Below are 15,625 nucleotides of genomic sequence, written 5' to 3'. Positions count from 1 at the left end.
GGAGGGTACTTGGTGGCCATCTCCATCCACCTCCTCCCCTGGCTGCTTGGATTCCTTCGAGTTGTCCATGAAAATGGGGGCGGGGAGGAAACATTTTGGGGAAGTGAAAACGTGGGGCACTCATCCTTGAGAGTCAGCTGGAAAGCATGGGTCAGCCCATTCCCTTCTGAGATTCTGGTTGCTTTGCACGGTGGCCAGCTCTCCGGGAGCTGACACTCCAGTTGTGACAGAAAGAATTTTCCGTATACAGGGCACAACAGGTACACGGGACAATTCCTCCCACGCCCTGTCCAGCCTCCAGGCACCTTCCGTATTTCCTTTTCATGCAGACAGAAGAGTCGGCCCATTCAGATGCTAAGTGATAAATGCTCAAGTGATTTTTATTTTAGAATACAAGAGAGGTACAAATGTATTTACAGTTATACATATACAATCAAGTAATATATATCACAGTTTTGTAAATATCATTTTAGATAAATATTTACAAAGTTAAAGTGACCATTTTCTGGAAGTAGAACACAGCTTCTTGAAAACTCTATACATTTTATACTTTTCATTAATATTATTATTATAGTTTCTTTATCTTACAAAACGTCCTACGGAAATACTGGTAAATGACTGCAAGGCGGGAGAGGTGACACCAGAGGGCGCTAGGGCCGAGTTTGGGGAAAACGGGAAAGAGCGAGGGCGGGCGTGGGCGGGCTGGGCTAGGAAGAGCTTCCCCGGCAGACAATCCAGTCCCGCGCTCCGCTAGCTGCAGTGTGGCGAGGACTGGCCGGGAAACCTCCCCTTCCCAAGCCCGAGGTCAGAGCTGAAGGGGAGGGGGCCTCGGTCCAACGCTCTCATTGTATAGACGGGGCAAAGGAGAAACTGAGGCCCAAAGAGGGACAGGTCCTTGCCCGGGGTCCCACAGCGGGTGTCTGTTTTGCCGGCACTCTCAGCTCTGCAAAGTCCGTGCCCCAGCCACGCCCTGGGAGCCCGGCTGGGTCGGGGGAAGGAAGGTGGCCGGAAGGAGACACCGCCCCCTACCCCCAGGGCAGTGCAGGTCTCCAGGGGCTTTTCGGACTGCCTCCGAGTCCCGTCGGCCCCCAGCTCTCAAAGTCACGTCCGTACTCTGGACCCTGCAGGTGACGAGTTGCAAGAGGAAGGATGAGGGGACAGAGGGGCGGGCGCACGCCAGGCGACTCTGGGACAGGAAGGTCGCTCTCTCTCCATTCCCAACACACAGCTCTCCGTGGGGGAGTCGGCGATCCCTTCCCCCTCTCAGGGCCCCCGGAGACTTTCATTCCCTTGTCCTGCCATCCACGAGGGGGGATGCCAGTCTGGGCGGCCGGCTCAACAGGACAAGGTGAAGCCGGGCATGGGGACCACCCACCCCAAAAGGAGGCAGCGGAGCAGCTGCAACAAGTTGGGTGGCCCCAGGAAAGGAACGTCGTCCTCCAGTGTCCAGTGTCCTCATCTGAAAAACGGGGTGAAAAATGTATGCCTGGGGGGTCACTCTTGGAGCGCACCGCCACTGCCGGAGGTCCGGTCGGAAGAGAGCAGCAGCAGGGGGCCCGGGCGCCGCAGGCGGGAAGGCGCGAGCGCGGCGCTCACAGCACCATCGCCGGCAGGTGGTGCGCGGCGGCGGCCGCGGCGGCGAGCGCAGGCGCGTGCGCGTGGGGCGCGGGCAGCGCGGGCGAGTGCGCCTGCAGCGCGGCGCTGGGCGGCCGGTGGCGCGCGCTCTTCTGGTGGGCGCGCAGGCCGGCCAGCTGCGAGTAGGCGCTCTGGCACACCTGGCACTTGTAGGGGCGCTCGCCCGTGTGCAGGCGCACGTGGTTACGCAGTGTGGACGACTGGCTGAAGCGGCGGTTGCAAAAGCGGCACACGAAGGGCTTGTCCAGCGTGTGGATGCGCATGTGCGAGCGCAGGTTGCTGCGAGAGTTGAAGCCGCGGTGGCAGATGACGCAGCGCATGCGACCCGCGGTGCCCGCAGCCGAGTCCGCGGGATGGAAATCCTCTGGCCGCGAGGCCCGGGCCGGGAAGGAAGGGGAGAGGAGCCAAGAGGCAGGCGGGGGTGGGGCAGAGAGAGCAGCCTCGTTAGAACTGCGCCCCCGAAGTCCGGCACGCCTGCCCCACGCCCCTCGCACACCACGCTCCCCTCGCGCGCGCTCTTCTCGGGGATCCTGGGATCCGCCGATCTGCCCACCTCTAATCCACTGGTGGTTGCAGGGCAACTGATGGGGAGCGCTGGCAAGGGAATGGGAGGAGCAGCAAGAGCCCAGAGGTCAGACCAGAGCTGACTCCAAACGCTGTGAAACCGGAGGCTTAGTGGCTGGGCCTCACCAAACCTCAACTTTCTCACCTGCAAAATGGGAGCCTACGACCACCTCACGGGGCGCTGCAGGACTGTGGGAGACTATCACTAAAAACTGCCGGGCGCTTACCTGCCTTAGTCCGCCCGCACATGGAAAGTGCCTGCCTCACGGGAGCCCTCCCTACGTGGAAGTAACTATTATACCCCCTGCACACCCTCAAAAGAATTCCTTTCATTGATTCACCCCACAAACATTTCCTGAGTGCCTTCTATGTGCGAGAGAACCGCGCCTCCCTTCCTCGTCCCTGAAATGGAGGCAACAGCGGCATCACCCCCACGACCCTGCAGTGAGGACTGGACTGGAGAAGTTGCCATGTGTGAACATTAGCTGCAGAGTACAGACTGGGTCAACATAACTTGTGAGCCTCAGAAACATCCTCTAAAAACAAGGATAATCAAATTTCACAAGGATTTTCTGAGGACCCCAGTGGGATAATACCTGTAACACGTTTAGCACAAAACAGGTCTTGAGCAAAAGGTCTCTGTCATGATGGCCAGCGTCCCTGCCCCCCACGCACCTGGAGGTGCACTCGGCCCCGCCTTCACCCAACAGGTTGGCCCCAGGGCCTGGTCTGTGCCAGCTGGGTACCGGCGACAGAGCAGGGAAGGGTACAGGGTGCCCGAGCTTGAAGGGAGCTCAGAGAGCGCCCCGCCCAGCTTCCTTTCTGTAAAGATGGGGGAACTGCCCTGGCTGGTGGGGCTCAGTGGACGGAGCGCAGCCTGCGAACCGAGAGGTCGCCAGTTCAGTCCCTAGTCAGGGCACATGCCTAGAGAGTTGCCGGCCACGTTCCCAGTTGAGGGTGTGGGAGAGGCAACCGATCCATGTGTCTCTCCCTCACTGTCTTCCCCCCTTCTCCTCTCTCTAAAAATAAATAAATGCTTTTTTAAAAAGTTGGGGAAACTGAGTCACAGAGCCGTTCCCAAGACTGCACGGCAGAAGTGGGACTCCATCCAGGCTCCCACAGCCCCTCCTGCCAACCCCGCTGCCTGTTCCTGACACAACACGCTGTGGCTCCGGAGGCGCCGGCCTCCTCGGACCAGTCGGTCCCGTGTGCTCAGCGATGCTGGAGGGTGAGCCAGGGTCCCCGGAAGCCAGGAGCCTCCCCACCACACGGCACACACGCACACGCACACACACACACACTGGGTTCCCAGGGTCCTTTGTCCCCTGGCCTCATGGAGCACACCTACCATGCTTGTTCTTTTTCTGGTCCTCCTCCAGCCCGGGCACGCCGGGGATGCCCAGGAAGGTGTTGTGCGAGTTCCCGTACCACACCAGCAGCTCCTGGTCCGGGGGGATCATCTGCGGGGAAGGAGGCAGGCGGAGGTCAGGGAGGTCGCAGCCGGTGTGAGGGGCGGGGGGCAGAGCTCTGGGCACAGCCCCTCAGCGCCAGGAGGCAGCTGTCCGGGCGCCTGCCCTGGAGCTGCACGCCGTCCCCAGCAAGCTGCACGAACACAGGACAGCCTGCAGTGCCGCGCCCCCTCTCCCCGCCCAGGCTTCTTGTCGTCCGAAGGAACAGAGCGGCCTCCCAGCCACGCACGTGCTCCCACGCTGACGGCAACAGACCGGAAGGAAGCCTGGCAGCAGGCAGACGTCACGGGCCAAAAGCTAGAAAACGTTTCATTTCTTACGGAGGGGAAGCAGCGCCAGCCAGCCCTCGGGTCTGCAGGGCTGAGCTGGGTGTTCCCGAGGAGCGTGGGCTGGGGGAGCACCTACGGTGCTCGGCTGCACCCTGCCCGACAGCGTTCTGGAGACAGCTCTCACCCACCAGGCAGCACCGCGTCACGGGCCTCTCTGCCCGTCGCGGGGCTCTGCAAGGACGCCTCCTGAGGCAACGCCGGGCCACTCAGCCTCAAACAACACTGGCCTTAAATAAAACCCATCATGCCATTGTCCCGGGTCTATGGCACAGAACCCCACAGATGGTGACAGGGCTCTGCTGCTCCCGGGGAAGGACGTGCCCCCGGGAAAACGGCCATCGGGCGGGAGGGTCTGCAGGGACGGTCCAGGGAGGCCTGCTCCCGGGTGGGGCCGGCCGTGAGCGCCCCACGCCGGGGCATCTCGAGGGGCTCCCAGCCAGCTGGGACAAATGAGAGTGGGGGTGGCCCACCGCCCTCCTGACGCCTGGGCCCCAGAAGAGCCAGCTCTGGCACCCACCCCAGGGGTCACTCTGATCCACCCAGAGAAAGGTGGACACCCCCAGGCACAGCTGGCTTGTGTTCCTGGTGGGCCCTCTCTCAGCGATGCTCTCCATTTCGGGGGGCATTCCATTTCGGGGTGTCTGACCTCACAGCTGCGCAGGACCCTCCCTCGGCCTCTGTGGTCACAGCGAAGGCCCCAGGCCCCCACCCCTTCCATGTGGTTCCAGCCCACAGACCCCCAGCACACTGGGGACCTGCTGCTGGGGTGCCTTCCTCCCTCTGGTCAGGGCCAGGAAGACCCTGGGACGGCCACCCCCACTCCCTGGAAGCGGAGGGGCGCAGAGAGAGGCGGGTGGGAGAAGGGACGTGCAGGGAGCCCAGGCGACTGAATCCCCCTAAGACTCAGCCAGGGGTCCCCATGCCCCTTCTCAGCAGGCCACACGGCCCACAGCGCCTCACGTCAAGCCTCAGGGTAAGCGGGTGACGGGAAGCCAGGCAGACGGTGAAACCCTGGTTCCAGCTCCAGGGTTTCAAAACGGAAGCACCAAGTGCAGCCTGAAACGGAGGGAAGTGAGGCGGGGCCCCAGAGAAAGCAGGCGCCACGGCGGAAGGTCCCGGAGGTCCCCCCCCCAGTCCTTCACGGTCACGCTGGCCATCCAGGACGCCAGCGGGCCAGAGCAGGAGGCCCCGCTGGGCGAGGGGTGGCGAAGAGAGAGGGTCTGGGAGCCCCTGAAATATTTCAGACAAATTCACTGTGAAGGAAGCCGCTCTCCACGAGACAGTGCAGGCGGGACCTCTGCCACCTTCCGTGAGCCACCTCGCCTCAAACGAGAGGGCTGGGGGCCCCTGAGGTGCCCCAACGTTAAGACTCTGATTGAAAGTCCCCTCCAACATCGTCCCAAGCCCCGGCTTCCATTTTCAGATGAAACCAAACACGTACCCACCGCGCTTCCTCAGAAGCAGCCAGCCCCGCGTCAGGCGGTCTGAGTGTGCTCCCTCCTCCAGGGGACAGGGCCGCCCAGGGTTCCAGCTCCGGGCGTGTCGGGGTTCCCTCGGGCTCCCCGTCTGCTGGGCCTGTGGCCTTGGGCAAGTCTCTGGGCCTCCGTTTCCCCAACCGTAAAGCAGGGGCGGCTCCGTGGCTCTGGCCTCCCTGGCTGCCCGTGGGGGCGCAGTGGAGCTAGGCGCACACAGGGCTTTGCAGGGTGGATGCACACGAGAGCTCGTTATAATCTGCGTGCATACTTCTCCCCACCCCGCCCCCGCCACCCCAGGCTGCGGGCCTCCCAGAGACGCTGGCGGCAATCTCCAGTGTATCGAGTCCCACAGTCACCCCCGTGGAGCCTGCAGCGCGGCGCCCGGCTGCTGGCACCGTTAGCGCCCAGGGGGACCTGAGGCTTTGCCTTCCCTCTCCAACGAGAGCACAGGCTGGGCCTGCAGGCCCCGAAGACACGCGCCCCCACCTGGCGCCACCACTTCCTGGCCCCATATCACCTCGCAGGGCACAGACAGGCGCGGGAGGTTCCACGGGCCCCCACAAATGTCGCCCTGAGCTGCTTCTCCGCCTCCAGCTCCAGGTCTGGGAGTTGGGCACCTAAGTCAACCCTGGACCTTTCGTGTGAACTGACAATGACCGTCCACGTGAAATGAAAACAACAACAAAAACAGCGATGAGTGAGGAGCCAAGAACCTCTGAGATGGCATACAGTTTGAATATTATTATCCAGAATGGTCACTGGGAAGATTCTTTTTAACTTAACAGCTTCAGTATTGAGTGTTTCAAAATAAGCGTGAATCATTTATTTACTCACCTTTTTAAAATGTGCTAAAATTAGTTTTACTAAATTTAATTACAGCCCTGACTGGCGTGGCTCAGTGGATTGAGCACCGGCCTGTGAACCAAAGAGTCACGGGTTTGATTCCCAGTCGGGGCACGTGCCCGGGTTGCAGGCCAGGTTCCCCGGTGAGAGTACGTGAGTGGCAACCACACATTGATGGTTCTCTCCCTCTCTTTCTCCCTTCCTTCCCCTCTGTCTAAAAACATAAACAAATAAAATCTTTATTTTTAAAAAATATTTTAAAAAAGATTTTATTTATTTTTAGAGAGAAGGGAAGGGAGGGAGAAAGAAAGCGAGAGAAACATCAATGTGTGGTTGCTTCTCACGCACCCCCTACGGGGGACCTAGCCTGCCACCCGGGCATGTGTCTTGACTGGGAATAAAATCTTTTAAAAAAGTAAATAAAATAAAATAAAATAAAATCAACCACGAAGGTAAAGCAGGGATGCAGAGCCATGGACAGAGAGGTGTAAACTCGCACAAGCGTGCACAGTGAAGAGGCGCTCTCTCCCACTCTGGCTGCGTCTTCCCCCGGAAGCGTCTGTCCTTCTGAGGCTAACAGACGCTGCTGACTCACGGCTCGTGGGGAGCGGCGCGACGTGGCGGAATGGCTTCCATTTTCTACACGAGGCCTCTGATGTTTTAAAAAAATAATAATGTGCCACTCCCATACTACTTTTATATAAAATAGTAATAATAATAAAGAGGAAAAAAAATCCGTCCAGAAGAAGCTACTGGAATTGAGAAGGACGCGGCGAGAAGCCCACCCAGAAAGACACCCTCCCCGACACTGAGGCTGGGCGCGGAATCCCCCTCGACCCTTCCGAGCCCTGGGAAGCCAGCGGCAGCCCCTGGCCGACCTCTGCTCTCTGCCTGCCCCCAGCCACCCCTCGCGCAATGACCCGGAGATCGAGACCAGGAGACCAGAGGAGAGCCGGCAGCCTCCTCCCTAAGGTCCTGGTATTACTGTCCAGAGGCCCCAGCTTCCCGCCAGCCAGCCACCCAGGAGCCAAGGACAGCCGCGGTCCCCAGCAGGCCCCCTTGTGCCCCCACTGGCGCTGTTTCTTTATGGCCGACACGCCAGTCTGGCCCCGGCCGGGGCTCTCCACTGGGGCTCAGAGAACCAGAATCCGCTGCTGGTTCGCTTGTCTGGGAGCAGCGGTGGGCCCAGGACATGCCATAAACCCGGCAATTCCCAGAGCAGCTGAGCCACACACCCTGAAATCCACCTCCCCCAGACCGGGGTGGGGCGCAGGGTCCGAGTCTTTCCTTGACAGAGTGCACGGTCTCTCGCATCATGCTTCCTGGCCTCCCCTGCCGGCCCACGAGGTGGGTGTGTGCCGCCCCATCTCCATTTCTGAATCTGTATTATAAATTGAAATGACAGGGACTGGGGTTTGTTTTCCTAATACAGATTCATGCCACGCTATCGAACATGTCCCCAGGAGGCGCGGCGGCCCACCCCTTCCCCGGGAGGCACAGAAGCCCCAGCCCAGAAGGATGTCAGTGTCATCTGGATGAATATCAATTTCCACTGCGCCGCAGATGTCCCGACACACCAATTAATAGAGTTCCAGCAAATAGCTATTGGCCAGGGAGGCCCCACGGCACGGCGACCACAGGCTCTGCTCTGGGGCCAGGCAGGCTCGGGTTCAGATCGCAGCTCCGTCACCTCCCGCAGCCTCCCTGAACTGCGGCTTCGTCTTGGTCGTTAAGATGGGGGGGAGGCGGGTGACGGGGGGGCGCCTCACAGGGCTGAGAGGGTTCTGTTTCCGGAAAGCCGCTAAGCCTTAGCCGGCTGCCGGCCCGTGGCGAGTGCTCTCACGGAGGGTGGTGTCGCTAATGTCACTTAGGAATAATCAGAGTGCCCGGACTGCGCCCCGCCGTGAGCACGGTGAAGGAAAATAGTGCGTGTCCTCCCACGGCCAACAGAAGGAGAGATGGGGCTATGGGGCTCCGGGGGTGGGGGGGGGCACACTACAACTCAGCTGTCTAAAATAAAAAGGAAAATAGCAAAAAGAAAAGTCCACATTTCCGAAACAGCAATTTGCAAAACAAAACAAAACAAACAAAACAAAAAAACTAGGGAGGGAAAGACTGGGGATTTTCCTCCCCGTTCCCAAACCTTCCCAACTTCTCCCTACGTCCTCTGGGCCGAGAGTTGGAGGCAAAAGGCCAGGCTCCCTGGGGGAGCGGGTTTTGTTTTCCTGGGAGAACTGGGTCCATCTGTCCCCCTTCAACCCAGCCCCTCTCCACATCTAACTCCCACGTGCTAGGGGCTGGGAAGTTTCTAGAAGCGTCATCGTAGGCAACGGGGGTGGCAGTAAATTCTTGCAGGTTGAAATGAGCAAGATGGGGTGCCCAGGGGCAGCATGGCAGTGGACACAGCCAGACGCAGAGCCGGCCTGGGGCTCTCCACGGACTGGCTGGCCTCTGTCTCCGTGTATTCTGCTTACGGAGTAAAAATCTTCCTTCCCGTTCTTTGGGGGGGGGGGCAAATAATGGGTTACTGTTAAGAAATATAAATAGTTGTGAGTGACAGAGAGATGAGGACGCAGGGGCCCTGTCCTCGGCGGACTGCCGCAGCGGCAGACAACCACCAGCTGACCCAGCGGCGGCGGCGGCGGCGGCGGCGGCTGGGGCGTGGCGGCGCGCGGAGGTTTCTTCTGGGCCGGCCTCCGAGGGCCGCCTGCGCGCCGGCCTCCCCGCCCTGCTGCGTGGCAGTCACGCGCGCCCGGGACACACTCACTGTGGTGAGCGGGATCTGACGTGGCAACACAACCCGAGAAAACCGCCACCACAGAAAAGCGTGCCCAGCTTCACGCATGAAGAATGGAATGGGCGGCATGATGTGTTTCCTCGCCCCTCCCTGCAACAGCCGGTCTTCCCGGACTGGCGAACGCTGCGGAGGACGCGCATTTCAAGGCCAGCAGGTGCCCTCTGTCCGCCGGTATCGTCTATGATGCCATTCCCCCTCCATCTCCTTTTATCAACCTAAATTCCCGACTGAACGTGGATGACTTTTGAAAAATTTTATAAATGCAGGTTCCTCCTGAAAGATACTCTTCAGCTCCCTCGCCCCCGGCTCTGAATTCCTGTCTGAACCTCTGCTGATTTTTCCCCGGCTGCATTCAGCTCTCCGCCAGCAGGACCGCAGCCAGAGCACGAGGCAACAAGACTCAGCGCCTGCCACCGCACGCACCTGCCCAGGCCAGGAGCCCTTCTGCCACAATCGGGCCGGCATGCCTGGTCTGTCTCCCCCGTGCGTGTGCGTGTGCGTGTGTCTGCGTGGGAGGGACGGCGTGAGTGTGCATCCCCTGCTCATCGGTGTCTGGATGGCTGGGTAGCAGTGCACACACGGGAGCCAGTGTGTGAGGGGGGAAGAGGGGGAGGGTCTGGGAGAATGCTCTCCATTAGGAGTGTGGCTGGGCCACACCCGAGGCCGATTCTAGGATGTCTGGGTGGGGAGCCCTGGCTCCCACAGGCTGTTAGCCCCACTGGGTGGTCACAGGAGCCACCTCTGTCCCAGGCCACCGTCGGTACTCCCATGCCACTGCCTCATGCTGCACCCCCTCCCTCCCCGAACACCACTCCAAGATGCTCACCTTTCCTTACTCTCGACTCCCTGTTCCTCCCGGCGCCCCCCCCACCCCGCCCCCACACCCACTCCCTGCAGCTGGGACCCACCCCGGCCACCCAGACAAACACCAGTCTGGGGTCAGCCCTAGGAGATTCTCTGGGGCCTGGTCAGTCCCGGACAAGCCGACCTCAACTGCAGAGGCTGTTGGCCCCGGTGCCCCTCGGGCCTCGGAAGGACTGGGGCTCTGAGTCCCAGGGACAGAATGGAGTGCGGACGGACAAGAAGTCATTGCCGGACTCTGGAGAGGCTCCTTCAGACCACTCAAAAATCTCACCCGAGCGCAGCCCCACCTAGAGGGGCGCTGGGCCTCTGCCCACGAGCAGGCAGAGGCATGAGGTCAGGGCAGGTGTGGGGGAAACAGCCCCCCCACCCCACCCCACACAGCACTCGCTCACAACCTGCCACCGAGAGTGAGGGGAGGGGGTGGGCGGCTCACCCCGTCCTGGGCCAGATGCTGAGCAAGTTTCCTGCCAAGGGACACTGTTCAGGGAAGGGCTCGACAGGGTGGCCCTCCTCGGCTGCCACCAGTCAGCCGGCCAGCCGCTCCTCCCCAGACACTGGGAGCTCGTCTGCCTCCGCCCAAGCGTCTCTGTCTCCCACCTCCCGGAACCTCCTCAGGCCTGGGTCCGGCTTCGCTCCCCTGCACGGACCATGGGACGTGGCCTTGATCTGCCTGCACCCTCTCCCTCTCCTCTGAGGAGCTCCCCCAGCACAGGCATCAGCATTTGCATGGTCCCCGATGCCCTGTCAGAGCTCCTGAGGCTGCCCGCCACCAGCCGAGATCCGGGGTCCATGTCTGTAAACAGGAGCGACCGCAGAGCCCTCCCTTGCAGAGTAAATACTCGGGGGTTAAATGGGGTAATGTGTGCACGGCATCCAGGAGAAGCCTGGTGTCCAGAGAGGTCGGTATGTGACCGTCAGACTGGAGTCACGCCCCACATGCCATCGGTGCCCGACGCTTGCCGAACGAGGGACCACGCACAGCGGAGACGGAGCAGGCGCAACGCCCCACTCCCACCCGAAGGCTTTCCCTGGGCTGCCTTCCCAGGTCTTGCTCTCTGTATCCCTGCGGCTTCTGAGCCCCAGGACACCCTCGGCAGATACCCAGGGACCTCACTGTGGCAGTGCACAGGAGTCGCAATGGCATCGTGACAGAAGGTGCGTCCTTTCTGACCGGCAGCAGACAGCTTGCCTGGCGGTCAGGCTCCCGAAGACCGTGATGCCCGGGCCTCAGCCCTACGTACGGCCTGGGCAGCCGGCGGGGCCTGTGCCAAGGCCCCTCCATCCACCGCAGCCCTTGGACACGGCTGCCCTGCACCGCGCCGCCCTGCACCGCGCCGCCCCCCCCCCTGCCCCGCTGCTACCTCCTGCCCCCGCAGCACACACACTCACCTCGATGGCCTTGTAGAAGATGCTGGTGCCGATCTGGACGACCTCCAGGTTCTGCTCCTGCTCGTTACGTGCGCACTTGATGTAGGTCATCCAGCTTCGGTGGTCCTCCTGGCTGGCATCGATAAAGTAGCGCACTGTGCCGTCCTCGTTGAACACCTGGGCACAGGTGAATCGGAGCTGTGTCAGGTGTGCCGCCTGGGCCCTGCCCCAGGCCCCCATGCCAGGAGCACCCACACACTCTCTCTCCACCCTCACATTGGCGCCTGGAAGTGGGCGCGGCTCTGATCATCTCGGTCTTCCAGCCGAGGACAGAGGCCCCAGTGGTGCCGGGACCTGCCCGAGGCCAGCCGGCCAGAAGCGGCCAGTAGGGGGTCAGCCTCTAGGGTCCCACAGGCTCCCTCCTGCTGCCACGTCTCCCCTCGCCCAGGGGAAAGGGGCCTCCAAGGGGTCGCAGATGGGACACGGCACCACCCAGCCAGCTCTCGGGGGTGCACAGGTGCTCCCCCTGGCTGTGGGGAGCACAGGCCAGAACCGGAACTGGAACCAGGACACAGAGGGTGCACGGGGCCTGGAGAGGTAAAGCTGGCTCCCTGGGCACCCGGCCGAGCCCGAGCCCCTTTGTGGGAGCTTCCAAGGACATCCAAGGGTCAAGCTGGACCCCAATTTCCGAACACAGTCACCAGGAGAGGAAGCAGCCACTGGCTTGGCCTCCAGGGGAGGGAGGAGGTGGGGTCAGGTGCAGTATTTGCTTCTTGGGCCCCTGGCGGGGCGGGGTCTGCGGGTGGGAGCTGGGCTGAGGTGCCTTCCAAGGAGAGGGGGGATGAGAGCGGGGAGCTGGGCCCTCGCTGGGCCCTGCGGGGTAGAAGCCCCAAGAGGAGGAAGTGCCTTGGGGGCAGCTTTGTCCTCAGGGTGGCCCTCCCTGGCATCGGGGGCACTGTTTTGGGGGGAGGAGGACCAGAAGGCCTGGGAAGAAGTCTCTCTGAGTTTCAGTTTCCTTTTGGAAAACGGGGTTGGTAACTGCTGGGGTCAGGGAGCTATTCCTGCAGAAGGCGGGCAGGCCCCGGCTCAGAGCTGACTCAGCGCAGGGGCCGGGAAGACCTTTGCCAGCGCCATGATTCTGCCTGGGGGGGGAGAGGCGCACTCCTCCTGCATTCTGCGTTCCAGCCACCGCCCCCCACCCCCCTGCTCGGCCGGGGCTGGCTCGGGGGACTTCTCTTGCTGCTTGGGGGTGAGGGGAAAATGCAGGTGCCTGGGAAGTGGGTCCAGCTCTCTCTCCGTGGGACTGCGGGCAAGAGACCTGGTCTTCCCGGGTCTCGGTGCCCTCCTCCGGGAAGTGGGCCAGCGACCGTCAGGCTCCCTAGACTTGGCCAGAGGAAAGAGGGTCCTGTTTTTCTGAATGAACCTGCAGGGACCCAGCCGCACGCGAGAGCGCGGAAGCAGCCGCAGCGGCGGGAGGTCCGGCCCGCCCGCCTGCCCGCCCGCCCGGGCCCTCTCCCCGGCCCGCGCCTACCTCCCACATGAGGTTGTTGTTTTTGCAAATGTCCACGTGCTCCGGGGCGATGACCCTGCCCGTGAAGGGGCCCATCTCGGCGCCCGCCTTGATCCACGTCTTGGAGAAGATGCCGAGGCCCTCGCCGGGGATGGAACTCTGCGCGATGATCACCTCCGCCGGCAGCACCAGGCTGGACAGCTTCTGCACCTCTGCGGGCGCGGGGGCGGGGGCACCGGGGGGTCAGAGCCCGAGGGCCCCGCCCGCCGTGCTGCCCACGGACCAACCCCCGATCCGCCCGGGTGACTCCGGTATGTCTGTGCGGGGGGGGGGCGGGCGGGGGCTGGGGACTGTTTGCCACCCAGGAACCCTCCGTGTCCTTCAAGGCGTTGCTTTAGGACTTATTTCTAGGAGACTTTTTTTCTTTTTTGTCTCCACGAATTCTCAGAGCACCCACAACTTCCTCTACCCCCCACCCGGGAAAAGTTTAAGAACGACTGGAACGACCGCAGGGAGTGGTTTTACAGACGGGTAAACTCAGACCAGCTCCCCGAGGAGGCGATGACCAAGCAGAGACTCTGCCCAGTTCCGTTTTGGGTTCTTCTGCCGGTCACGCCCATCACGCCGGTCACTCGGACGGCGCTCGCCGCGCGCCTCGGGGGGGCCCCCTGGGCGCGGCCGGGCGCTCTGACTTCCTCCGGGGCGCGCTCCCGGGCCGAGCAGGCGGCACTGGGTGCAGACTTCGGACTCCCAGTCCACCGGGGGCTCAAAAGGCCCTGCGCTCTCTGTGTGACTCAGGCGCGCCTGTGCCCCTCTGTGCGCCCAGGGCCCGGGAAGGCAGGAAGGGCGGCTCCGGGGCTCTCGGACCCAGGCCGGCCCTGCAGCCGCCTCTCGGGGCTTGGAGGAGCTGGGGTTGGGGGGCAGCCCGCAGTCCCCGGGGGTCCCCCTGCCGGGCCTGACGATCGGTGTGGGAGCGGCCAGACGCGCAGGGGCCGCCTCCATGTCTTACAAGGTTCCCCTCTAAGCTACCTGGGAAAATACCCACCGAGCCGGCCGGCTGAAAGAGGGGGTTAAACGGTGTCCATTGCAGCGCAGCCGGCAATTTGCCACGCTGTTAAAGTGATTGCATTCATTCGGCTCCATTCGAAAGAAATTGCTAATTCTAAATTCATTAGCCCTGGAAGAATGCTGTAGCAGTAAATTGTAGCTCAATGCGGAGGGGACTTGTTTAAAAGGGGCCGAGGAATCCCCCTTACAAAAAGGAGGGATTAGATGGTTGACATGGCGTGAATGGAAGTGGGATTAGTCCGCACGGTGAGTTAAGAGAGGAACAGAAATCGTCCAGGGGGAAGAGAGGGCGACGCGCAGAGATGCCAGCGCCGGGGAAAGATATTGTTTGCGGGTTGATGAATGAGGAGTAAGAACTTGAGACATCTTAAAGAAAAGAAACTTTTCTCGCTCTCTTTTCTCGCCCTCACTCTCTCCGCGGCTTTCTCTCCCCCCGCGGCCGCCCGCCCGCCCGCCCGCCCTCCGCCCCCTCCCCAGCCCCCGCTGCCTTTTAAAGTTCTTGGTTTAAGTGGGAACTTTCGCAGGTCAAGCCCAAGTTAACTAAATGAATTTAAAACCCCTTCTTTTTGAGTCAACTGCTATTACACGCCTAGTAAGGCTTTAAACGCCAGGAACCCGCCGGCTCAAAGGGGAGAGGGGCGGGCGGGGGAGCGCTGGGCCGCGGGGCCCGCAGCGCCGGCGCCGCGATCCTTCTGCGAGCCGCGCGGGGTGGCGAGCTGTCCCCCGCCCCGCCCGGGCTTGGCTGCTCGCGCCCCGGCTTGGCTTGCGGGAACCAGAGGCGCACGGAGCGTCTGGAACTCCCGGGTTGGCGCGGGGGGCAGCTTCGAAACCCGGGGTCCCCGCCGCAGCCCGCGCGCAGACAGGCGGGGAATCCGGGGCGGGCCGGAGGAGGGGACGCTGCCGGCCCCGACGGCGCGACTCACCGCCGGAGAAGGACTGCGCCAGGACCTCGGCGGTGAAGGCGGTCTTGGGGCTGGCGTGGTGGCTCTTGTCCTCGAAGAGCTGCTCGCCCAGCACGTTGCGCCAGCGGCCGTAGAGGAAGCTGTGCAGGATGTCGGAGGTGATGACCTCAGCCAGCGCCAGCCCCGGCGCCTTCAGCCCGGTCTTGAGCACCAGGGCCTCAGCCGGGAGCACTGAGCCCATCATGGGCGGCCCGGGACTTGCCGGCGCCGGGGGACGGCCGGCCGGGCAGACTCGGGGATGTGTCGGGCGAGAGGCGAGCGGAGGAGCGGGAGGAGAGGGCTGCGAGGCTGGCGGAGCCGGGGGAGGCGCGGGGGCAGGATGAGGACGCGGGAGGGCGGCGAGGGGATGGATGGCGGGGAGGGAAACGAGCGAGGGGGAGCAAGGCCGAGAGGAAGAGAGGTGGGGAAGGCGGCGGGGACGGCAGCGGAGGCCCGGAGGGCAGCGGAGACGCGGGCGGAGGCGGGTGCGGGTGCGGGTGCGGGGGGTGCGGGGCGGGAGGCTGCCGAGAAACGGCGGCGGCGAGGAGCTCTCGGGCGCGCTCTGGCCGCTCACACTCCCGGCCCGGACGGTCTTCGCCTTGGCAAAATCTCAGCGCCTTTATAGGAGCCTCGGTGACCCTCCTAATTGGTTATTAATGACGCCCTGACGTCGGAGGACAGACTTGTACCCGGCCGAGCTCAAGGCGCCTTAGCCACCGCAGCTCCCCCATTCGCCCCGCCCGCCCCTCCCCGGCCCTTCCT

The 15,625-nt window shown here is 62.6% G+C and overlaps 1 protein-coding gene across 1 annotated transcript; it reads right to left on the bottom strand.

Annotated features, from left to right (window-relative positions):
• Window positions 1-373: 373 nt before the first annotated feature.
• On the bottom strand, window positions 374-15,068 carry PRDM12 (PR/SET domain 12). Its single transcript, XM_045846357.1, has 5 exons — window positions 14,846-15,068; window positions 12,876-13,066; window positions 11,366-11,521; window positions 3,548-3,659; window positions 374-1,999 (listed from the first exon to the last, which is right to left on the bottom strand). Exons 1-5 carry the CDS (start codon window positions 15,066-15,068, stop codon window positions 1,593-1,595), a joined length of 1,089 nt encoding a protein of 362 aa, XP_045702313.1. The 3' UTR covers window positions 374-1,592.
• Window positions 15,069-15,625: the final 557 nt, after the last annotated feature.

Source organism: Phyllostomus hastatus, unplaced genomic scaffold, assembly GCF_019186645.2.
Source record: "Phyllostomus hastatus isolate PE091 unplaced genomic scaffold, TTU_PhHast_1.1 phas_contig_495, whole genome shotgun sequence".
Taxonomy (NCBI): domain Eukaryota; kingdom Metazoa; phylum Chordata; class Mammalia; order Chiroptera; family Phyllostomidae; genus Phyllostomus; species Phyllostomus hastatus.
Note: the sequence above shows the minus strand (reverse complement) of the source record. Positions and strands in the feature narration are given on the sequence as shown.

Bases quoted from the DNA above. Each gene is read 5' to 3' on its own strand.
- PRDM12 (XM_045846357.1), bottom strand. From the start codon at position 15,068: ATGATGGGCTCAGTGCTCCCGGCTGAGGCCCTGGTGCTCAAGACCGGG. The intron at 13,067-14,845 runs GTGAGTCGCGCC...CCGCGCCCGCAG, and splicing joins GGCGCAGTCCTTCTCCGGCG to AGGTGCAGAAGCTGTCCAGC. The intron at 11,522-12,875 runs GTAGGCGCGGGC...ACCTGTGCCCAG, and splicing joins ACAACAACCTCATGTGGGAG to GTGTTCAACGAGGACGGCAC.